Genomic DNA, 24,523 nt, shown 5'->3' with positions numbered 1-24,523 from the left:
TCTGCGTAGTACCACCACAGTGGTCGATAGTAATTGTGCCACCTACTCAGCTTCCACAGTAATGCTGAGTGGTGCCACTACTCATGGGGAGGGGTGGGGGGTTGACTACAGGATTAAAGAACAGTAGCAATGACAATAAAATTAAGTATACATAATATGTCAGCTGAAGAAACCAATACATTTCAAAAGAAACATTGTACACACACAGCTACAGAGTTAAATATGGTCTTGTCTGCTGGAAAATTTGATACTGTTAGAAAGAAATATAATCAGCAAAACATTCACAATGATAAAGTCAAATGTTTTGATAACAGACATATCCCGTAAATCTGCGGCTGTTTGCTTATGATGATATGGTGCATGGGAAGGTGTCATCACTGAGTGACTGTAGAAGGATACAAGATGACTTAGACAAAATTTCTACTTGGTGTGATAAATGGCAGCTTGTTCGAAACGAACAAAAAAGTAAGTTAATGCAGATGAGTAGCAAAAACAATCCCACAATTTCAAATAAAGCATTGGTAGCAGCAACTGAAACAGTCAAACTGATTAAATATCTAACCATAAACTATCAAAGCAACCTGAGATGGAATGAGCAAGTATGGGCATTAGTAAGAATGGCAAATCATCAACTTTGGTTCATTCGAAGAATTTTAGGAATGTGTAGCTCATCCATAAGAAGACAGCATATAGAACACTAGTGCAGAAATATTATGAACATAATAGTTGCTACTCACCATATAGCAGAGATGCTGAGTTTGAGATAGGCACAACAAGAACACTGTCAGAAAGTGAGTTTTCAGCCAATGAGGCCTACGTTGAAAATATACAACACACACACACACACACACACACACACCACCACCACCACCACCACCACCACAGTCTCTGTCCACTGAAGCAAGACTGCAAGCAGCAGTACATGTTACGAGAGGCAACCAGGTGGTGTGGGGAAGGAGGAAGCTGGGACAGGGAGGGGGAGAAATAATAGAGTAGAAATAGGGGACAATAAAGTGTAGCTAGTGGGAGCGAACAAGGACGAGGCGGAGAGAGGACAGGGCAGCTAGGTGCAGTTGGGAGATTAGACGGAGGGCAGGGGAGAGGGAAAGGGGAAAAGGAGAGAAGTAAAAAGACTTGTGTGGTGGAATAGAGGGCTGTGTAGTGACGCAATATGAGCAGGGAAGGGGCTAGTTGAGTAAGGACAATGACTAACAAAAGTTCAGGCCAGGAGGGTTACGGAAACGTAGGATATATTACAGGGAGAGTTCTCACCTGCCCAATTCAGAAAAACTGGTGTTGTTGGGAAGGATCCAAATGGCCCAGTCTGTGAAGCAGTCACTGAAATGGAGGACATCATGTTGGGCAGCATGCTCAGCAACATGGTGGTCCAACTGCTTCTTGGCCACAGTTTGTTGGTGGCCTTTCACGTAGAGAGACAGCTCATTGGTTGCCATGCTCACATAGAATGCAGCACAGTGGTTGCAGCTTAACTTGTAGATCACGACAGGTTTCACAGGTAGCCCTGCATTTGAAGGGATAGGTGATGTTTGTGACCAGACTGGAGTAGCTGATGGTGGGTGAATGTATGGGACAGGTCTTGCATCTGCATCTAATTCAGGGATATGAGCCATGAGGCAAGGGTTAGGAAGCAGGGGTTGTGTAGGGATGGACAAGGGTATTGTGTAGGTTTGGTGGGTAGCGTAATACAAATGTGAGAAGGTTAGTGGGTAGGACATTTCTCATTTCAGGGCATGATGATAGGTACTCTAAACACTGCCGGAGAATGTAATTCAATTGCTCCAGTCCCAGGCGGTACTGAGTCACAAGGTGATGGCATATCTGTGGCCAGACGGTGAGACTTTGGAAGGTGATGGGTGACTGGAAAAATAAGGCACGGAAGATCTGTTTTTGTAAAAGGGTGGGTGGTTAATTATAGTTTGTGAAGGCCTCTGTGAGACCCTCTGTATATTTCCAAATGGAACACTCATCACTACAGATGCAACAGGCATTAGTGGCTTGGCTGTATGGAAGGAATTTCTTGGTATGGAATGGATGGCTGCTGTCGAAGTGGAGGTACTGCTGGTGGTAGGTAGATATGATACGGACAGAGGTACTGATGCGGCCATCTTCAAGGTGGAGGTCAACATTGATGAAGGTGACTTGGGTTGAGCAGGACCAGGTGAAGCGAATGGACGGATGGTGTTGAGGTACTGGAGGAATGTGGATAGGGTGTCCTCACTGCGAATCCAGATCACAAAAATGTTACTAGTGAATCTGAAGCAGGTGAGCAGGTTGGGATTCCAAGTGTTTAGGAAGGATTTGTCTAGGTGGCCCACAAATAGGTTGGCATAGAACGGTGCTTGCAGGTGCTGATAGCCTTATCCCGGATGTGTTTGTAGGCAATGCCTTCAAAATTGTAGGCGAGGGTATACTTGCTCATGGTGCCTAGGAAGGAGGTGGTTGGTTTGAAATCCACCAGGCACTGGAACAGGTAGTGCTCAATAAATAGCGGTAAGGCTATTGGCTTTAGGGATTTTAGTGTAAAGAGAGGTGGCATCAACACAGACGAGCAGCACACTGTGTGGTAAAGGAAAAGAAACTGTGGAGAGTCAGTGGAGGAAATGGTTGTTATCTTTTATATTGGAGGGTTGGTTGTTGGTAATAATCTGACAGTGTTGGTCTATGTGAGCAGAGATTCTCTCAGTGGAGACACAGTAACTGGTCACGATGGGGCTTCCTGGGAGGTTGGGTTTATGGATTTTAGGGAGCATGTAGAAGGCAGGAGTGCGGGAAGTGGAAGAAGTGAGGAGAAAGATGGACTCCGGGAGAGGTTCTGCGATGGGCCTATGGAATTGAGGAGAGACTGGAGATCCTGCTGGATTTCTAGAATGGGGTCACTATGGCAAGGTTTGTAGGTGGATGAATCTGACACCTGGTGGAGTCGTCCTGCTTCAAAACAACAGTGGTGGTGCCTTTGTCAGCAGGTCAGATTATACGGTCAGCATCAGGTCAGATTATATGGTCAGCATCAGTGTTTAGGTGGTAGATCACAGTTTCTTCTGAGGATATAAAGTTAGTTTGCATGTTGCGGGATTTCGTGAATGATAGTGAGGCATGGTTCAAAGTACAGAAATTCTGGAAAGTTAATGGGGGTGATTTGGGGGCAGTGGCGGTGGATCACGATTGAATGCAGGAGTAAATTGATTCAGGTAGGGTTCAATATTGGTGTTTGGTTGAAAGTGATTGGTAGGGCTTGAGGCAAAAAAAGAGTATTTCCACTGTAGGGACCGGGAGAAGGAGAGAAGGGACCGGGAGAAGGAGAGAAGGTCTTTAACAAGACCTGCATGATTCAACTTGGGAGTGGGGTAAAAGGTGAGGCCTTTGGAAATGACTGATATTTCTGTGGGACTAAGGCTTTTGGAGGAAAGGTTCATGACTATATTTCAGTTGTTAAGGTCCTGGATTCTGTGTGGTGATGGGAAGGAGTTTTGGAAGGTCGGGTAAATATATTAGGGTCTGCGAGACAGGGTTGTCAGCTACGAGGCGACCCCCCCCCCCACCCCCCCACTTCTTCTCCTCTCTATTCCAGTTCTCACCTACTAACTTCACCTAATTACTCTCATCTGCCATCCCCCTTTGTCACACTTACCCACCCACAGACCTGCAACCCACATTACAATCTTTTTATTTGTTTTTGCCTTTATCTCATTGTGTCTTCATGCCGATTCCAGTCGATTTTCGCCTTTCACTATCGGCCTACTCCTCAGATTTCATCTTGGTTTTCCCTTATTTCATTCGTTTCATCTTTTTTGTGATTTTTCCCATGTGTTTGGGTGTATTTTTGCAAATTTTTTCAGACATAATTCTACATTACTTACGTATTTTTACATATTTGTATTCACCACCATGGATCCTTGCTCCTTCCATCTGCAACAATACAGAACAATTTTCTTATCCCTAACCAGAACCCAGTCCCACATGATGTTCCTGTATTGTTATTTGGCACATGGAATCCCCATAAATATCCTTACCATCAAATTACCCATCTCCAAATCACCCTTCCTACCACAATGATCTCCATCTGTTCAGATTCTGCCAATCATTAACCCTCACCAATATAGTCCTACAAAACCATATCAATTAGGCCCAAGCCTACTTGCAATAGCTTCTCTCCATCACTAAATTCTCCTGCTATGCGATCCCAAATTCCTAGATTTCACATTACACACTGAAACTCTTACCCTCCAGGAACTGGAAAAGCATGCACAACAACATCCTCAAAAAACTCTCCAAACTGTTCACTTCCTACTCCCACACTGGACTACCACTATCCACCATCTCTACAACTACCTCCAAACCTCCCCCACATCCCCTCATAGCTGAGAAACCCTGTCTCACAGGCCTGTCACATTTACCCCACCCTCCAAAACTCCCTCCCACCACCACACAGAATCCAGAACCTAAACAGACCCAAAACGCAGTCATGAACCTTTCTTCTAAAAGCCTTAGCCCCGCAGAAGTATCAGTCCTTTCCAAAAGCTTCACCTTTTGCCCCATTCCCAAATTCAATCATGCAGGACTTGTTAAAGATCATCTCTTCTTCTCCTGGTCCTTACAGTGGAAACACTTTTTCCATCACCAATGCCACCAATCACACTGCCTGACTCAGTTCACTCCTTCATCCAACAGTGATCGCCCCACTGCCCCCAAATCACCCCTTGTTAACTTTCCAGAATTTCTCAACCTCAAACCTTGCCTCACCATCATTCCCCAAAATTCTCAACATGCAAACTAACCTTACATCCACAGAAAGACCTTATTTTCTATGTGCTGACAAAGTTTCCACCACTGTTGTTTTGAAGCAAAAGGATTATCTTGCAGAAGGACTCTGCCAGCTATCAGATTCATGCACCTACAAACCTGCCACAGTGAAATCAACCCAGAAATCCAGCAGGATCCATTGTGTCTCCTCAAGTCCTTTGGCCCATCCCAGAACCTCTCCCCAGAGTCCATCTCTCTCCTCGCCCCTACCACTCCTCACATTCCTACCTTCCACATGGTTCCTAAAATCCATAAACACAACCACCCAGGATCCTCCATGTAACCAATTACTGTGTCTTCACTGAGAGAATCTCTGCTCTCGTAGACCAACACCTTCAGCCTATTATCTGCAACCTATCCTCCAGTATAAAAGATACCAACCATTTCCTCCACCGACTCTCCACAGTTTCTTTTCCTTTACCACAAGGTGCTCTCTTCATCACTACTGACGCAACCTCCCTTTACACTAACATCCCTTATGAAACTTACTGGCAGATTAAAACTGTGTGCCAGACAAAGACTCGAACTCGGGAGTGCTAGTTCTGCAAGGTTCGCAGAAGAGCTTCTGTGAATTTTGGAAGTTAGGAGATGAGGTACTGACAGAACTGAAGCTGTGAGGACAGTTCGTGAGTCGTGCTTGGATAGTTCAGATGGTAGAGCACTTGCCCGCAAAAAGCAAAGGTCCTGAGTTCGAGTCTCGGTCCGGCACACAGTTTTAATCTGCCAGGAAGTTTCATTTCAGCGCACACTCCGCTGCAGAGTGATGGCCTTACTGCTACAGGGTGTATACGCGGACAAGGAGAAAAAATTCCCAGACTTTTCCCGGATCTCCTGGTTAAAATTACATTTTCTCCTGGGTGAAAATACACTATTGCCATGCTAAGTGACAGTATACTTTCCCTTGGAACTGTAAAACTTATCCTTTGATAGGATATGGTTTTATACAGCAGCGTAGAATTTCCCGGCAATTTAGAAAACGATACTCGGGGGGGGGGGGGGGGGGGGGGGGGGGGTCTTTGATGTGCAGCAACATGTACGCGGCATATTTTCGTGTTACGAAAGTGTAAATTCGAATACCACCAACAGGAAAAGTTAATGGTTTAAATTAATATACATAGTGTTGCTACAAGAAAAGCAAAGCTCTCGCATATAATATTTGTCTCTAAGATTAATAAGCTACAAGAGAAGCTAAGCTTTCACTTATAATGTTGATCTGTTTAGTGCATGTTACACTTTAATATACATCACACAAATACGCCAGCAAAATTTTTAATACCGACATAAATCTCTGATCTTCTGGCCTCAAAACTCTTCTAAATAGCTCGTCACCAAAGATTTGTATTTTAAGAGAGACCAAACACACTGTGGTTTAAGAAATCCATCATACATTCTCGCACATAGTTCATCCTGCGTAAAAGGAAATTTACTTTGAAAATAACGCTTTCCTAACAAAAATTCGCAATATTTTCCCGTGACCTGTTAGAAATAGATTCATTTCAGCAGTTGTCAGAGAGCGCCAGATAAGAGACGCCATCACACTTGCGCAGCTACGGTGATGTAGGAAGCCCGTATGTTCGTACGTGTAAAACATTGAAAGAGCATACATTACGTCATAAAAGACACAAGATATCAGAGGATACTGCAAGAGCATCAGAATTTCATGAACCATACTAAAATGCATAGTTCGCACTACAGTGCACATTAGCATGTCCAGATTCTCAATGACGTAGGCCTCGACCAGTTATGAAGCTTTTCAGTGTGGTTTTTGGAACGTAAATTTTCTTGGAGTACCAGTACTGTATTATCTCATGTTTGATTCTTTATTATGGCATAATGCCATACGTGCTAGAAGATGAAAACGTGCACCTGACATGCAGCGAACAGTTGAAACTAGCCAATAGTGTGGAATAAATTGACTGCCTCAGCAGGAAAGCTTAATAAAAGCCAAATTTATTTATCAAACCTACAAAAATAACTTGTTCTTAAGGACAATGGGAGAGACAGGTGTAAGACCTGTCCAACTCACCCACACAGAATGTCCTACTCTAGCCCTGGCAGAGGTTTATCCCATCCCATCAGTCAGGGCCACCAGCAAAAGCAGCCATATCATATACCAGCTCCACTGCAATTTCTGCAATGCATTTTTTATGGGAATGAAACCAGCTGCCCTCCAGAATGAATGTTCACCTCCAAATCGTGGCCAAGAGCAGAAGTGACCACCCAGTGGGTAATAAACTGTACATGGCTGAGCACAACATGCACAAGTTCAATGGCTGCCTCACAACCCGTACCTTCTGGACCCTTCCCTCAAACATTAACCCTTCTCAACAATGAAGATAGGAGTTATCCTCGCAAAACATCCTTTATTCTCATAATTCTCCTGGCCTCAATCCTTGCTAAGCCACTGCACCCACAACCTCTATCCATTCCCTGCCTATCAAGTACTCCCAGTCCACTGCTCCACATTATCATCATTGAGCACCGCACAAACACACCTGATGTGGTGCCTGTCTCCATACCTTCTGCCTCCCTCAGAGTTGTCAGTCACCCAACCACAGCCATTTCTACCTCTTTTCCCCCTCTACCCACCTCACTCAAAACAATCCCTCACTCCAGTCTACTTGTTGAACTGCAGTCCACCCACCTATCAGGAACTGCTACACGCCTTGGACACTTTAGAACATTTTGCTGCAACATCTGAGATTACTGTTAGTTTTATGGAAACCATGAGATGAGTACAGTTGGTCATGAAGTTACCATGCAGTTTATTCCAGTCTGCGACAGTGCAATATACAGGATTTTTTCCATAGAAAGTGCTCTCTAAATACATTTTTTAAAGTTATGGTACAGTAATTAATGTAAACCTTTTTCCTTCTCTTGTTCATTTTCAGAGTTATTATTGCAAACTGATGTTGTAAATATGGTTGATGTACCTGATAACACTATAAAGTTTCTTTTTAATCTTCTGAGATAATAGATAGTAGGTACTGTATGGTTTTCTATGATGAGATAGATAATATGCTGTAGTATGGATGTATGTACATATATACCGTAAATTGTTAATGTACACAAAAAACTGCACTCCCTGGTTAACAAAAATTTATTTAAGAATAACTTCCAATTTCTCAGTTCCTTGAGATTCGTGTTAATGAGTACAGTATTTTATGACCCTTTCATAAATCTTCGATTTACACTTTATCAACATCCATCCTGGACTACTCATTCAATTTAAATTTTGATAAAACCTCAGTGTGCAGCAGCAGCAGCAGCAGCTAATGTAGAATGGATAAGAAACCATGTGCAGTCATAAATTTTATCAGTAAGTATATTTCAACCATAGGTAGGCACAAAAACAACTTCGTTGTTCTGTAAGGCGATTAATGCTTGACTGTCAGAAAGGTGGAAATAAAATAAAATCTGAAACTAGTAGCATAGTATACCCTTCAGTAATTATGTGAATTTATTTTAATTCACTTGATAGCTCCCAGCCACAGAAATCCCTCGTTTTCATTTGACGTGAGAACAGTAAACGAAAAGGAAACAGAAATATCACTAAATGCAAAAACGGGTCACGTGGAGACTACCCCCGCCTCAACTATAACTGAGACTCCTCTGCACATCAGAACGTCAAAAATTAAGAAAAAATACTTTTCGAAAATAAGTTCATTTTGTAGCGCACATCTTTCTGAAGAGTCTGATACATAAAAGATATATCTTTGAGGATATGTAAGACACATTATTTGGTCTTAAGTGTGCAGTGGAGAGCCACGCATCTTCAAACAACATTGTTATACCGCACGTCACTATATTTTGCTCTGTGGAACTCAAACGTGTATATTTTGTAATGGATGCCATCAAACCATTTCAGGACAGTGGAAATTAAAATGTCCTGTAGCGCCTCTCCTGCTCCCAGTCAGCTGGTTTGATATCCTGCCCCCCCCCCCCTTATATAAAAAAAAAAAACCCTCGCATGAATGGTCACCGACAAACTGTGGCCAAAAAACAGTTGAACCACCATGTTGCTGATTACACCCCCAACACAATGTTCTTCATTTCAATGACTGCTTCACAGACTGCAATTTGGATCCTTCACACCAACACCGGCTTTTCTGAATTGGGCAGGTGAGAACTCTCCATGCAATATATACTACATTCCCACAAACCTCCTGGCCTCAACCTTCATTAGTCATTGTCCCTACCCATCTAGCGCCTTACCTGTTCCCATTCTAGCGTTAAACGTGCCTCTATTCCACCAACGCACCCAGTATTTTTTACTTCTCTCCTTTTCTGCTAGCCCTCCCTCTCCCTGCCCTCTGTCTAATCTCCTGAATGCACCTAACTGTCCTAACCTCTCTCCACCTCATCCCAGCTCGCTCTCACAAGCAGCACTTTACTGTCTCCCACTCTTACCGTGCTATCCCTCTGCCTCCCCACCTCCTCCTTATCTCCACAAATCAGCTGTCTTTCCCATCATGTGCTGCTGCTCATAATCTGACTTCAGCCGCCATAAACTGTGGTCATGAGTGTGCGAGGGGTGTGTGTGCGAGGGGTGTGTGTGTGTGTGTGTGTGTGTGTGTGTGTGTGTGTGTGTGTGTGTGTGTTTTGCCTATTTTTGACAAAGGCCTTGTTGGTCAAATGCTCAATTTCCAACAGTATTTTTGTTGTGCCTATCTGTGACTCAGCATCACCCTATATGGTGAGTAGAAACTATCCTTTTCATGATACTGTTACATTCCATCCTGGATTTTCCATTGTTTGAACACCAGTGTGACGCATCCTTGAATACTGTTGAAATGTTTGGAATCCCCTGCAGGTTGGATTACAGAAAGACATCAAAGCAACTCTGAAGTGGGCCACTACATTTGTTACTGGTACGTTCAATCAAAATTCAAGTATTATGGAGATGCTTCATGATCTCAAATGGGAATCCCTGGAGGGAAGATGTTCTTTTTGCAAAACACTATTAAGAAAACCGAGAGAACCACACTTGACTCTGGCTGCAGAACAATTCTACTGCCGTCAATGTACATTTCACGTAATGACCACAAAGATAAGGGGAATTAGTGCTCATTCGAAAGCATACAGACAGTAGTTTTTTCCTTGCCCTATTTGTGAGTGCAACAGGATAGGAAATGACTAACTGTGGTACAAGATACTCTATGCCATGCACTCTATGAATGCTTACGGAGTATATATGCAGGTGTCCAAAACAAGAGTGATAAGAAATCTATTCAATGCTTCACAATTTAAGTAAAAAACATTTTTTATTTTGCTTCACAAGAGACAAGTGTTTCACTGCACATTTTTTTATCAGTCGCTGTATATTTTTGCCTTCACCCAAAAACCAATTCACCAAGTCAGATGAGAGGGAGACTACAATTTAATGTGGAATCCAAACTGGGGTGCAGTTTGGCATTTTCATTGTATTCTAAGACCTGCCTGAGCTGAAAGTTCTGTTATTTTTCATCAAATATAGTTGAACTGATCAGGAACCAAACAGAGATCTTTTTCACTCATCTGTCATTACCTGAGGCACAGCATTCATAAATTGCACAATTTTGTAAAACAATTTACATTAAAAAAATACGTATGTTCAACACACAACAAATCTCTCTGCCATACCTCAACTATGATTTCAAGGGTGAAAATTACTTGAGTACCATCAGATTCTTTGTATGTGGCACCTTTTTAACCAAAAGCACATGTCAGGTAATACGTACACAACATCACTGATATCTTATTTTGGTCTTTCATCATCATGTTTGCAAGGAAAGAGCCTGCTTCCCATCCTACAGTTAAGGTACCAAATCTTCAGTTGAAACATCTGTACCACATCATGTTAGATTAACAGGGCACATTGAACGTGATGATAAATGAAGAGCATATATGGGCACTAAACAAAAAAGAAACTGAACTAGAATGATAGTGAGCTCTGCAAAATTTTAATTGGCAGACAATAAGAAAAAATAATGTTTAATATTGCAGTGGATACATACTTATAAAATAACAAGAACCAGTTTTCAGAAATGATTCTTTTCATATTCTTTTGTGTACCTGAATATAAAACCAGACTAATAATAGTTTGCACGTAAGTATTCAAGAAATAATTCTTCCCAAGCTTCAACAATAATTAATCAAGGAGAAAAATTTAACATGCCATACGATAACAAGTAAACTCAGATGTGCACTCTCATTATCACAGTTTGGATGTAACTATGAATACAAGAATGTCCTGGAATTACTGGATTTGGATGTGTGCTCTAGTGAGTTGCTTAAAGGAATGGTGTCTCAAGCCACACAGTGGCACACAAGCTGCAAGCTCAGATCACAAACTAGTAAATCACTTCTCACTAAACAAAAAAATTTGAACTAGAATGATAGTGAGCTCTGCAAGAACCATTTACGTTTTATGTTATAGCTACCCACAGGTTGTCTGTTGGTCACTAAATGTAATCAGTGAAGTTCTTTGGTCACGGTACATAATTTGGATTAGTGACATGTTCTTACCTCGCCTTATTGCTGGTACACAGATATAAGACCTAAATCAAATCTCCAACAATATGGAAGCAGAGACTGCATCCATAGGCATCTACAAAAATTTTTCCACAAGGGCAGCAAAATTCAAAACTATCATTTTTGATGAAACTGATTTGTAAGTTTGGTAACATACTGTGCCCCTAGAACTATATTTGACACGAAGTATAAAATACTTACTGTTTTTCAAAAGATTAACAGTTGTCTGTTTTGTATTTTTAAAGTAAGTTACTATGGTACCTAAACAGTAAGCATATTTCAATAGTATTCAAAGTATAAATTTTCTATGTTGACTGGCATTACTAATTTGAACAAAGTGTATTTGAAAGCCACATTTTTTGGGTTAGTTAGATGAAGTGTAGTCCAGGGCCAATATACTACTAGGTGGATGTGACTAACTCCCAAAACCAACTTCAAATTAGCCAGCAGGATCAATTTTCAAGTGCTTAGGAATGCACTGAGGTAATCCTTGTCTCTCCAGTTTGTCACATTATTGTGCAGCTATGCCAAATGGGATGCAGAATTCATAGCTCTGTGACAGCAAGTTGTGCTATATTGTACTCAAAGACTTTGAAAACGACCCAATCCTGGAGAGCACATTTTTCCACCTTGAAATTTCTATCTTTTCTCCTCTTTTCTAGAGCAAGAAATTGATTTTGCTGTTTCCAACTGATGTGTTTGGGTCCACAGATTAAATATAGCTAAACAGATCTATACTATGGCATGTCTGCTCATCTGAGTGTACTACAATATGTAGCTTTGTCATGTAAAAAACACAATGGCAAACTACCTCTGTGTTCCACTGTAATGTAAGGGCATCATTAAGAGAATCGGGAACAGATGACTGGCACAAAGGCTTCTGCCGTGTTTATGATGTGATGGGAATTGGCAATGGATTCCATACATATGGGAAATGGACCGACTCTTCACTACAGCATGGTAAGGGCTGCAAAAAAACCTTCAAGTCATTATTTTATTTCAGTAATATTCTCTAAAGGTTTGCACCCATCCTGATTGTCGAAAGTGCAGCGGCCCCAAGAAATCAGCATAATTTCCTGTGAACAGAGTGACAACTAAGAAAAATAAGATATATGTGGTGACTGGTAAAGCTACAGTATTCTTGATGCATTTGGCAACATTAAATTGCAGGTTAGTGAAGTTGCAGATAATGATTGTCAGAATTTTGATAGAATTCTGTAACGAAAGTATAGGCCACACCCAGATCCCGGGAGGAATCTCCTCAGAGATGTCTACGACAGCACCCTATTTGGCCACATTCACCTTCTCAGTACCATTCCATGATGAATGAGACACTAAAAAGCACAATGAATCTCAAACAATTCTCCAAAGCACTCTCCTCCTCTGGCCTTTCAAGAAACGTATCTCTCACTTCCAAATATTCCAAAAGTGCTGCTTCATCACCCTGTACCTCAAAGGCGTTGAATGGATCAATACATTACTCTTCCAGAGCTATTATTTTCTTAAGACTTGTTCTGAAATCAGATCATAATCAGATCATCCCTCGTTGATATTCTCGAACTATCCCACCCCTCATTGACCACCTTTCTCCTGCAACAAACTTATCAAATCATATGATATTCCCAGACCATTATTGTCCTCCAAGAATCCTACTCTTGCAATCTGCCCCATGCATCCACTCACAACCACAACTCCAGCCCCATCACTGGTGAATTTTACAATGTCAAAGGATGGAACAAACATAAAAAGCCACTCTCCAATTTACATGTGCCCACTACGTGGCCTTTTATACAGGAATTTCCACCACTAAATTGGCTGAAAGCATGAATGAAAGAGTGTCTGCCTTGAAGCCTACCAATCCCTGTTGCTGACCATGCCCTGCAGCATGATTCAAGATACCCTACACCATATGGACCACTTGGATCCTTACTTCTTGTACTGGTTTCCCTAAAACTCTGTAGAAATGCACATCCTCTTGTCCCATGTTCCTCTTCCACTCAGTCTACCTAACAACATTCCTCACCTCTTTTCAGATTTGGTAGAATTTAATTAGTATTTAATATTTACTTTCATTCTCCCCTCCCCTCCCCTCCCCTCCCCCCCTCCCCTCCCCACCCCTCTCCTCTCCTCTCCTCTCTTCCTATTTTTTAAATGCATTATTCTGTCTACCTTTCATTTCACTTCCTCTTTTAATACATCCATTTTTAACAACCTACTCTCTCAGACACTTTCTCTGTGGTGTCACCGCTAGACACCACACTTGCTAGGTGGTAACTTAAATCGGCCGCGGTCCTGTAGTACATGTCGGACCCGCGTGTCGCCACTGTGTAAGCGCAAACCTAGCGCCACCACATGGCAGGTCACAAGACACGGACTTGACCTCGCCCCAGTTGTACGGACGACATAGCTTGCGACTAGACCTACCAAGTATTCCTCTCATTTGCCGAGAGACAGATTAATTAGCCTTCAGCTAGTCCATCGCTACTACCTAGCAAGGCGCCATGTGTATCATTGCTAATTGCTTACTACTATGCAAGAGATGTATTTCAACAAGAACAAGACTACATTAAAGTTAAGTATATTAAAATCTCTCTTCTTTTCTTTATAGTTTTCATCCAGTCTCCTGTTTCAGAATTTACGCCCGTCTGCGTTAGTTTCGCGTGCACCTAGCCACTCATTGTGTCGAGACCTTAGGGAATCGACACAACAATATTTTGGCGCCGAGGAGTGGTGCCGCGCCCACGTTGCAGTCTTTGTGTTATACTTGCTCTAATTTGCTTGTGTCATGGCTTCGCCGCATTCTCCAGATGTACTGTCCGAATTTTTTCGCTTGCAGAATCAGCAGACGCAGGCGTTATTGGAAGCCCTTGGACAGCTCGTCCAGGGTCAACGTGCGCTGCAAACCGATGCGGCGGCAGCCGCTTCTTCGCTACCGCAGCCACACAACGCTGTCGCACCGCCATTTAGGCCCTTCGAGGCCACAACCGAGAGCTGGACTGAGTGGGCCGATCAGTTCCGGTTCCACCTCACAGCTTATGGAATTCAAGGTAAAGAGCGGCAGCCGTTTTTGCTTTCTTGTGTAGGTGTGTCTACCTACCGTGTGATAGTGAAATTGTTTCCCCGACGCGACGTAGCAACTCTGACCTACGAGGAAATTTTGTCGGCTTTAGATGCCTATTTCAAAGAAACAGTAAATGTAGTTGCCAAACGGTATACGTTTTTTCGTACAAAACGTACGGCCGGTCAGACTAACAGGGAGTGGGTAGCAACTTTGCAAGGCCTTACTAGAGACTGCGCGTTTGCCTGTGAATGTGGCCTCCCATATTCAGATACTATGGTGCGTGATGCAATTGCACAAAACGTTTCTGATGTTCGCATAAGGGAACAGATTTTGAAACTCGTTAATCCCTCCCTGCAACAAGTGATAGACATATTGGACAGGCAAGACACACTTGACTTTGCTCAGGCATCATTTGAATCTTCGCCAGCAGTGTGTCACGTTAATCGGCCCGCCGGGCCCGCTGCACGGGACGCTAAGCGGCCCTCGCGCCCGACTTCGCAGCGGCAGCCTAGCTTGCAACCACGTGCGCCGCGTACGCAAGCAAATGCAGTGAAATCTTGCCCGCGGTGTGCAACTAGACATTCGCGTGAAAATTGCCCGTCACGCCAAGCTATTTGCTTTTACTGTCACAAGAAAGGACATGTACAAAGTGTTTGCCAGAAAAAGTTAAGATCAGACAATCACGCAAATTCCAGGCCCTTTGCTTCGCGCCGGAATCGAACCCAGGACAATCAGGCTCGTGGACCTTCACCCATGGACATCCATGTAGTACATTCCCACCCGTCCAGTGACACTTTAGCTCACAGTGACTGTGTTCGTCCCACCCAAAGTGTGCGTCGACGTCGCCGGAAATCCCGTAAAGTTGCAAGTGCTTCTGGACCTGTATCAATTCAAATTGCACGAGACAGTCGCTCTTGTCGTCAACAAGACAATAAACTTTTTGTGGACTTAGACTTTGCAGGAAAAGTGATACCATTCCAGCTCGATACCGGAGCTGCAGTTTCATTGCTCAATCACAACACGTACAAACAACTGGGCGCCCCGCCGTTGCGTGCCGCAAATGTTACGTTAACTAGTTACTCAGGACAGCATATACCTGTGTTAGGACAGTGCAGCCTTCTTGCAACATACAAGGGACAGACAAAACTTGTGTCATTTTATGTTCTTCGTTCCTCTAGTGCAGTGAACTTGTTTGGCTTAGATTTGTTTCAATTGTTTAATATGTCTATTGTAAATCGGGTCCTATCAGTGAATCAGACTGTGCCTTCCGCCAGCGTTTCTAGTCTTTGTGAAGAATTTGCAGACATTTTTGCACCGGGCCTTGGTTGCGCTAAGAACTATGAAGCGCATTTGGAACTGAAAGATAACGCGCAACCGAAATTTTTCAGAGCGCGCAATGTTCCCCACGCATTGCGTGATGAGGTCGCAAGAACATTGCACGATTTAGAATCTCAAGGTGTAATTGAACGTGTGCAGGCTTCTCTCTGGGCCTCACCCTTAGTCATTTTGCCAAAACCTTCCGGAAAATTGAGACTTTGCGTGGACTTCAAGGCCACTGTGAATCCACAACTTGTGACTGCTACTTTTCCTTTGCCCCGCCCGGAAGATCTTTTTGACAAACTGTGCCCGGGAAAATATTTTTCAAAATTGGACCTAGCAGATGCGTACTTGCAACTACCTGTGGACGAAGAATCCCAGCGCGTCTTAGTGGTCAACACGCATCTTGGCTTGTATCGCTTCAAAAGACTGCCATTCGGGTGTGCATCCGCCCCTGCTTTATTTCAGCAATATTTACAAACTATTTGTGCGTCGGTCCCTACAGCTGCGAACTATCTGGACGATATTGTAATCTCAGGAAAGACAGAAGCAGAACATTTGCAGAATCTCCGAACATTATTTCAGGTATTGCGTCAGAATGGTCTTCGCTTGAGGAAGGACAAATGTGTGTTTTTTGCTCGTGACTTACCGTACCTGGGGCATGTCATAAATGCCCAAGGTATACATCCGAGTCCAGAGCACCTTCGTGCCATTCAGGACTTGCCGTCACCGCAGAACTTAAAACAGCTACAGAGTGTGCTGGGTAAGGTATATTATTATCACCGATTTGTGCGCAATGCTTCTTCCATTTCAGCTCCGCTTCATCGCTTACGCCGTAAAGGTGTTCCGTTCGTCTGGACGACGGAATGCGAACGCGCCTTTCGCCAGTTGAAATCGGCGTTACTTTCCAATACTTGCCTTACGCCATTCGATCCCCGAAAACCCCTTTTGTTGATGGTAGATGCATCGGATTTCGGGATCGGTGCTGTGCTTGCGCACAAAGATGGCTCGCATGATCGCCCTATTGCCTTTGCGTCCAAATTGCTCTCATCTGCGCAAGGAAATTATTCACAAATAGAGACGGAAGCTTTGGCTCTTGTGTTTGGTGTTACCAAGTTTCATGACTTCTTGTATGGTCGTCACTTTACAATCATCACCGACCACAAACCTTTGACATCGCTTTTTCATCCGAACAAGCCTGTACCTCCACGTACAGCGCAGAAATTCATTCGCTGGTCACTTTTTCTCTCGCAGTACCGCTACGATATCTTGTATCGGTCCACTGCTAAGCACGGCAACGCTGATGCGTTGTCCCGTTTGCCTGTTGCTGAGGATAAAGCATTCGATTCTTCCGAACTTGCTTGCATGTTCATTGATTCGGAAGCCGATGACGTGGTCGCGTCATTTCCGATTGATTTTCGTCGAGTAGCTACTGCCACAGCTGCTGACCCTGTCCTTGCTTCCGTTTTGCGTTTTGTTGCTACGCAATGGCCCTTGTCAAAGTCACGGATCGAGGATCCTTTGGTTCGCCGTTTTTTTGCTCACAAGGAGAGACTTTTTGTACGACGTGGTGTTTTGTTGTTGCGTTCCGATAATGATCAATCCCGAGTCGTAGTCCCACGTTCGTTACAGTCCTCTGTCTTACGGCTTCTTCACCAAGGACATTGGGGTATAGTGCGAACGAAACAACTTGCTCGACAGCACTGTACTTGGTTCGGAATCGATGCTGCGATTACGAATATGTGCTCCTCTTGCGTGGCGTGTGCCGAACAACAATCCGCACCGCCGCGGAAATTCTTTGCTTGGCCGAAAGCCACTTCCCCTTGGCAACGCTTGCACATCGATTTTGCTGGTCCATTCTGGAATGCTCGATGGTTGGTTGTGGTTGATGCTTTCAGTAATTTTCCTTTTGTTGTCCGGATGTCTTCCACGACGTCTTCTGCCACAATCCAAGCCTTGTCTGCTATCTTTTGCATTGAAGGTCTTCCGCAGACTATTGTTTCCGACAATGGCCCACAATTCATGTCCGCAGAATTTCAGTCATTCTGCCAGGCCAATGGTATTCAACATCTGACGTCCGCGCCGTTTTCGCCTCAGTCAAACGGTGCCGCTGAACGATTGGTCCGAACTTTCAAGTCACAGATGTTGAAGTTGAAAGAGTCGCATTCTCGGGAGGACGCTTTGTTGCTCTTTTTGTCCTCATATCGCTCTCAGCCCCGCGATGGTCGCTCGCCGGCTGAATTGCTCCATGGTCGTCCTCATCGAACTCTGATGTCTTTGCTGCATCCGCCACATCAGGTTCCTGTGCAGCGGCAGACTCCTGCTTTTGCTCCTGGCGACGTTGTCTATTATCGCAACTATCGCGGTTCACAGCGTTGGCTCGCAGGGCGCATTCTTCGCTGCCTCGGCCGCGCGATGTATTTGGTTTTGGGGGCCTCTGGTGAGGTGCGTCGGCATCTCAATCAGCTGCGCCTCTGTCGTCGCCTGGGTTCTGCCGCTCCCCGTCTGCTTTCAGCGACGGAGCCGTCAGGTCAGCGCCCTGGGGACCCATCTACTGGCTCGCCTCATCCCCAGGTGTTACCGACGCTGCCTTCCATTTTGCCTCATGGCGTCGCGCCGCCGCAGCCGCCGCCGGCGCCGCCAGCAGCGGACGCTTCGCTGCAGCCGCCTCGCGCCTCCCTGGGTCACGCGCCGCCGCTTGCTTCCCGTGACCAGCCGTCCTCCGCCATGGACTTCTTGCCCGCTCCGGACCAGATGTCGTCTTCGCCCGTCGGGTGCTCCGACCACATGGAGGTCGACCCTTCTGTCTCATTACGTGCGCATACACCTCATGTTGACGTGCACCCTGGACTAGGTTTGCAGGCGTTTCCTAGCTCCCCTCGGACCGAATGGCCGGGTGCGGGTGGCACAGCCTCGCCTGTTGTTAGGCTCCCCACCTCATCGCATACGTCAACATGGGGTCCTCCCCACGGCGGGCGGAAGCCTTATCTCACGACCGTTCGCCGATTTGCGGGGGAGGAATGTGGTGTCACCGCTAGACACCACACTTGCTAGGTGGTAACTTAAATCGGCCGCGGTCCTGTAGTACATGTCGGACCCGCGTGTCGCCACTGTGTAAGCGCAAACCTAGCGCCACCACATGGCAGGTCACAAGACACGGACTTGACCTCGCCCCAGTTGTACGGACGACATAGCTTGCGACTAGACCTACCAAGTATTCCTCTCATTTGCCGAGAGACAGATTAATTAGCCTTCAGCTAGTCCATCGCTACTACCTAGCAAGGCGCCATGTGTATCATTGCTAATTGCTTACTACTATGCAAGAGATGTATTTCAACAAGAACAAGACTACATTAAAGTTAAGTATATTAAAATCTCTCTTCTTTTCTTTATAGTTTTCATCCAGTCTCCTGTTTCAGAATTTACGCCCGTCTGCGTTAGTTTCGCGTGCACCTAGCCACTCATTGTGTCGAGACCTTAGGGAATCGACACAACATTCTCATCCTCACAATAGGTGGTTCCATCTTTCCTAGAGTATGTTAAGACGTGCCCCACTTTTCACACATAACCAACTGATGCCACATTCCTCCCTGAGGAAGGAACATTGAGTACCACAAGCTAGCATTACTGTTTTATATGTTACATATTTCTGTCTAAGTGCAAGGAATTTTGCCTCCTGGAGATCTAGAAATCGCCAGCCAGTCTGTCTCCTTGTAATTTTCCGTTTTCTTAAGTAAATTTTCCCTTTAACATTAATTATTAACTCTATTAAATGAATATCAGAGTGGTATTGGCACTTATTCAAGAAACCAGAAAGGAAGTCTCTTATTTCCTATTTTTATGGCCTAAACCTTCATTAGTCATTGTATCACCCATCCAGCCCCTTCCCTGTTCCCATTACAGCACTACAAAGCGCTCATTCCACCAACGCAACCAGTCTTGTTTCTTCTTTCCTTTTCTGCTACCCCCCCCCCTTCCCATATCTCCCCTCCCTCTGTCTAACCTCCCAACTGCACACAGCTGCCCTACCCTCTCTCCACCTCATCCCTGTGTGCTCCCCAGCAATACTGCACTGTCCTCCACCCCTACTGTCCTCCACCCCTACTCTACTTTCCATCCCTCTCTCCTCCCCAGCCTGCTCCTTACCCCCACCCAGTCGCCACTCTCATCATGCGCTGGTTTTGCTGCTCGCAGTATCGCTTCAGTTGCCTGAGACTGTAGTCGTGTGTATGAGTTGCGCGCGCGTGTGTGTGTGTGGGGGGGGGGGGGCGGCACGTGTGTGTGTGTGTGTGTGTGTGTGTGTGTGTGTGTGTGTGTGTGTGTGTGTGTGTGTGTATTTTTGAAGAAGACTCTAGTGGTACTGTTACTATTTTATATTTTTGTGTGACAGACACATTATGTCTCACAGTGCTTTCTCCACAAACTTTACATTTGTTGGCAGCTAATAAATTAATATTATCATTCTTAAATATTTAACTCTGTCAGCAAACCAAACCTATAAGTAACAAAATGTTTCAATATAATATGAAAATCTTTCCCCACTCCTTTTTCTGTTGTGTTATAGATCATAAATCTCTTCAGCTCACCAACTTACAGAGTTTACATTTAGAGCAACTGCCACAACTAAAAGAGAAAAGTAGCCTTAGTAAATAAAGTAAGCTCAGTTAGATATTACCTTTTGTGCTTTTATGTTATATGCTCTTTCAAAATGACTCACAGCTTTTAGTAAAACGTCTTTTATTTCTGGATGTACAGGAGAAACTACAGGTGAACCACCATCACTTTCCATGTAATAGAATTTCATTTTATCATAACTGACCTGAAACAAATGAGATTAAATTATAAATTGTTAAAACAATGTCAACAAAACATCAATAATGATCAACTTCTGAAGTAAAAATGTGGGAGAAACTAATTAACAAACTGTGCCTGGTATGTAGTAGTAAAAAAAGCGGCTTAAACAGTGCACTCGATGGTGACTCCAGTTCCTATATTTAATTTTATGGCATGAAGAAATAAAGATTATTATGAAAAAGTATAGAAAAAAGATAACTAAAGATAAAATGAAAAGTAAACATAGCATCATCACAAATCAAAATGAGAGGTAAACCATACCTATAAATGACAAAAACAGCAGCAGTAACAGTGGTTCAGAATTGCTTCAGTAGGTTGTGATATGATATGAGATCTAATAAAAAAAGTCTCTATCAAATTGTATTCAGAATCATCTTTAACAAATTGTCCCACAACAGTATTATATTTGAAGAGTAGATATGGGGGCACATTTTGTTTTGTATTTGAAAGTAACAAAGTGTTTGTGTAATGCCTGTGGCTATACAATGGAGGGAAAAAATGCCAACACAAAAAAGGAGTTGTGCAAGATAAACAAAAGTTGGTAGGCACATTTCTATAACTGAAATATGACGTCTATTAAAATTTTGCACTGGTAGTGCCAACTATGATTATGCAAATCAGGTTTCCTTTAAACACACGCTGTAACAGTCATGAGCATTAGTTACCTTTTAGGTTGGACATGATACTTCAAAAAGACTTGGCAGTACTGTAGCCACTGTACATGACTGCTGGCATCAGTGTCCAAGGAGACTGTCACTTGGCACTACCGAGAGAGGAGACTGTCGTGATCAGTGTATAGCTGTGGTGCATCATACTGCATTTGCAGCAACAATTTGAGCAGCAGTTGGCACCACAGTGACACAAGGAACTGTTATAAATAAATTACTTCAAGGAATGATTCAAGCCCGATGTCTTGTAGCATCCATTCCACTGACCCCAAGCCACTACCATTTGTGACTTCAGTAGTGTCAAGTGAGAGCTCATTTGAGGATGGAGTGAAGGCCTGTTGTATTTTCTGATGAAAGCTGGAAAGCATCAGTGGCAGTTGTTTTGTTCTTTTTGGGGTGGACGGGCGCTAAATGGTGAGGTTATCGGTGCCTCAGTGCCAGTGATGACTGTATGTTGGTTAGGAGGAGGCCAGGTGAGAGCTGGCAACCACTCTGTCTGGGGCCTACACACACTGGACCTACACCTGGAATTATGGTCTGGAGTGCAATATCATATGACAGCAGGAGCACTCTAGTGGTTACTCCAAACACAATGACTGCAAATATGTATGTCAGTCAGGTGATTCGACCTGTTGTGGTGTCATTAACGACCGGCATTCCAGGGGGTGTTGCGAAGTGTGTCGCAAGTTGTTCTGAGAGGACCAAGGGATCAGTGCACAGAGCACCTTGGAGGTTAAGACCCTTGGCAGTTGACTGTCGCTGGTGGCCCAGAAGGCTATGGAGCTCGGACCAAACCTGCGCTGAAGAGGCATACATCCCCAGGGAGGAACATAGTGCTCCCAGCATTCCTTTTTACTCTCCTTAATAAGGTAACGAGCCTTAGCATGGAGACACTTAAAAGCGAGGAGGTTGATCTGTGAAGGGTGTCACTTAAATCCCTGCAGCACACATAGGCGGTCCTGGACAGCAAATGCGACATTCTTGGTCCACCACGGTTCCAGTCAACAATGAGGGGAACCTGTGGATAGTGGGACACCAATGCCAGCAGCATGAAGAATAGAGGCAGAGACGGCTTGCACAACTGCATCAATGGAATTCGAGAGGGAGGTGTCGAAGTGCAGAGCACACATATATAAAACCAACTGGCTCTGTGGAATGCCCAGCGTGGGGGCCTGTCTGCCTGGCAGCAGCGAGGTAAATGACAGAATCACCGAAAAGTGGTCACTGTCACGAAAGTTATCATGGGATGACCAATGTAGAAAAGCCATGAGGGCAGGGGAGGAGATTGTGAAATCAATAGTAGTAAGGTGCCCAAGCGGCACTGAAGTGGGTAGGGGAATCATCACTGATGAGAGACAAATTGAGGCCAGGAATAACACCGCTGTGCTCCTCAAAAACATTGGAAAAATAGGGCCTCTCCCGAGGACACTAGTAGGGGACCACTACCCATTGAAGTGACACTACCCTACTGTGGGTGGCGGGCATTGAAGTCCCTAAGGAGGAAAAATGGGGGCAGGAGTTGCTGGATTAAGGTGTACAGTGCAATGTAAGGAAGTGGCCTGCCTGGAGGGAGGTAGACATTGCAAATGGTGATTGCCAGAGTCATTTGCACTCTAAACACTATTGCTTCCATGTTAGTATTTAGGGGGATCCAGTCATTAATGACTACTCTGGGGCTGGCAAGGTTCCTACGAAATGCCAAATAACCACGAAATGTTGGAGAGTGGTCATCACGGAAATGCATTTCTTGAAGAACAAGACAGAAAGCAGAATAGGAGGAGACAAGATGTTGCATTTCCTGTAGGTGACAATAGTATCCATTGCAATTCCACTGGATAATCGTGTGGCGAGACTCCAGGTTAGACATAAAGAAGCCAAGAGGAAGTTATGGCACTCTATCAGTAGTTGTCACCAACTGCAGGCGTCGGCAATATCTCGAATCAAAAGAGAGCGGGCAACCTTGGGGCGCACAGATGGTGCATCCTGTGGCCGAGTGATGGTAGGAGTCATCCGGCCTGAGAGACACCGGGGAGAGGGGTCCCAGGAGGAAGACCGATCACTGGCAGGTGCCGAAGAAGGGGGCAGTTCTTCGGGCGGGGAGGGAAAATGAGGGAGAATGGCTCCTGGATGGGAGGTCACGGAAATTGCAGGGGAGGGGGTGTGGGAGGAGGAGAGGGAGGGGGGGGAGAGAAGGGGACAGGGCTGGAGTAAGGAAGAGGTAGGAGGAGAAAATAAAGTAACAGAGGCAAAAGTTGAAGATAGTGACATTGTATGGAGTCTCTCATACTTTTGGCGAGCCTCTGCATAAGACAGGCGATCCAGGGACTTGTATTCTTGGATCCTCTATTCTCTCTTGTACGCTGGGCAATCTGGTGAGCAAGGTGACTAGTGATCAGTACGAGTGACACACGCAGGTGGCGGCACACAGGGGATTCCCTCATGGAGTGGATGCCCACAGTCACCAAACAGAGGGTCCGCCGTACAGCGGGAAGACATATGCCCAAAATGCAAGCACCAGAGGCACTGCATAGGTGGAGGAAAGTACGGCTTCATGTCACATTTGTAACACATAGCCTTGACCTTCTCCAGGAGGGTATCCCCCTCAAAAGCGAGAATGAAGGCACCGGTATCGATGCGGTTTTCTTTGCGACCCTTCTACACATGTCGAACAAAATGAATGCCACGCCGCTCCAGATTAACCCGGAGTTCCTCATCAGTTTGCAGGATGAGATCCCTCCGAAAAATCACTCCCTGGGCCATATTCAGAGATTGGTTAGGAGTAATAGGCACTGGGACATTGCCAAGACAATCACAAGCATAAAGAGGCATGGATCGGGTGGAAGAAGCAGCTTAGATCAACATGGAGCCCCACTGAAGCTTACTAAGAGACTCCACTTCATCAAACTTGTCCTCAATATTTTCCTCAAAAAACAATGGCTTTGTGGCAGTGAATGTGTCCTCATCCGTCCTAGTACAGATGAGGTAGCGAGGAAAGGGTTTCATCCCAAGACAGCAAGCTAGCAGTCCTCCCATGGTGTAGCCAGGGAAGGGAAGGTTGCCAGGTCATATGAAGCAGCATTCAATGAGCCTTCACCATTTGAACAGACAGCTATTTGAGAACGGTCTGATTTTTGCAGCTTGATACGCTTCATGCACCAAGCATCCACCATGATACTACCCACTTTGACCAGGGGCTCTCCCCACGAGTGCCACCCAGCCACAGCAAGATCTGTCTGGCACAGCGGCCATTGCCGGGAGTTCCGACGATCCAAGAAGACAAGCAACCACT

The 24,523-nt window shown here is 44.7% G+C and overlaps 1 protein-coding gene across 3 annotated transcripts in view; it reads right to left on the bottom strand.

Moving 5' to 3' along the window:
* The window catches only part of LOC126237092 (fatty-acid amide hydrolase 2), a 180,461-nt gene that overhangs the window by 80,858 nt on the left and 75,080 nt on the right, over positions 1-24,523 (bottom strand). For all 3 annotated transcript variants that reach the window (XM_049946895.1, XM_049946896.1, XM_049946897.1), the window contains exon 7: positions 20,388-20,531. In XM_049946895.1, coding sequence (XP_049802852.1) covers positions 20,388-20,531 — 144 coding nt within the window. The remainder of the gene's footprint in view (positions 1-20,387; positions 20,532-24,523) is intronic.

This window comes from Schistocerca nitens, chromosome 2, assembly GCF_023898315.1.
Source record: "Schistocerca nitens isolate TAMUIC-IGC-003100 chromosome 2, iqSchNite1.1, whole genome shotgun sequence".
NCBI lineage: Eukaryota > Metazoa > Arthropoda > Insecta > Orthoptera > Acrididae > Schistocerca > Schistocerca nitens.
Note: the sequence above shows the minus strand (reverse complement) of the source record. Positions and strands in the feature narration are given on the sequence as shown.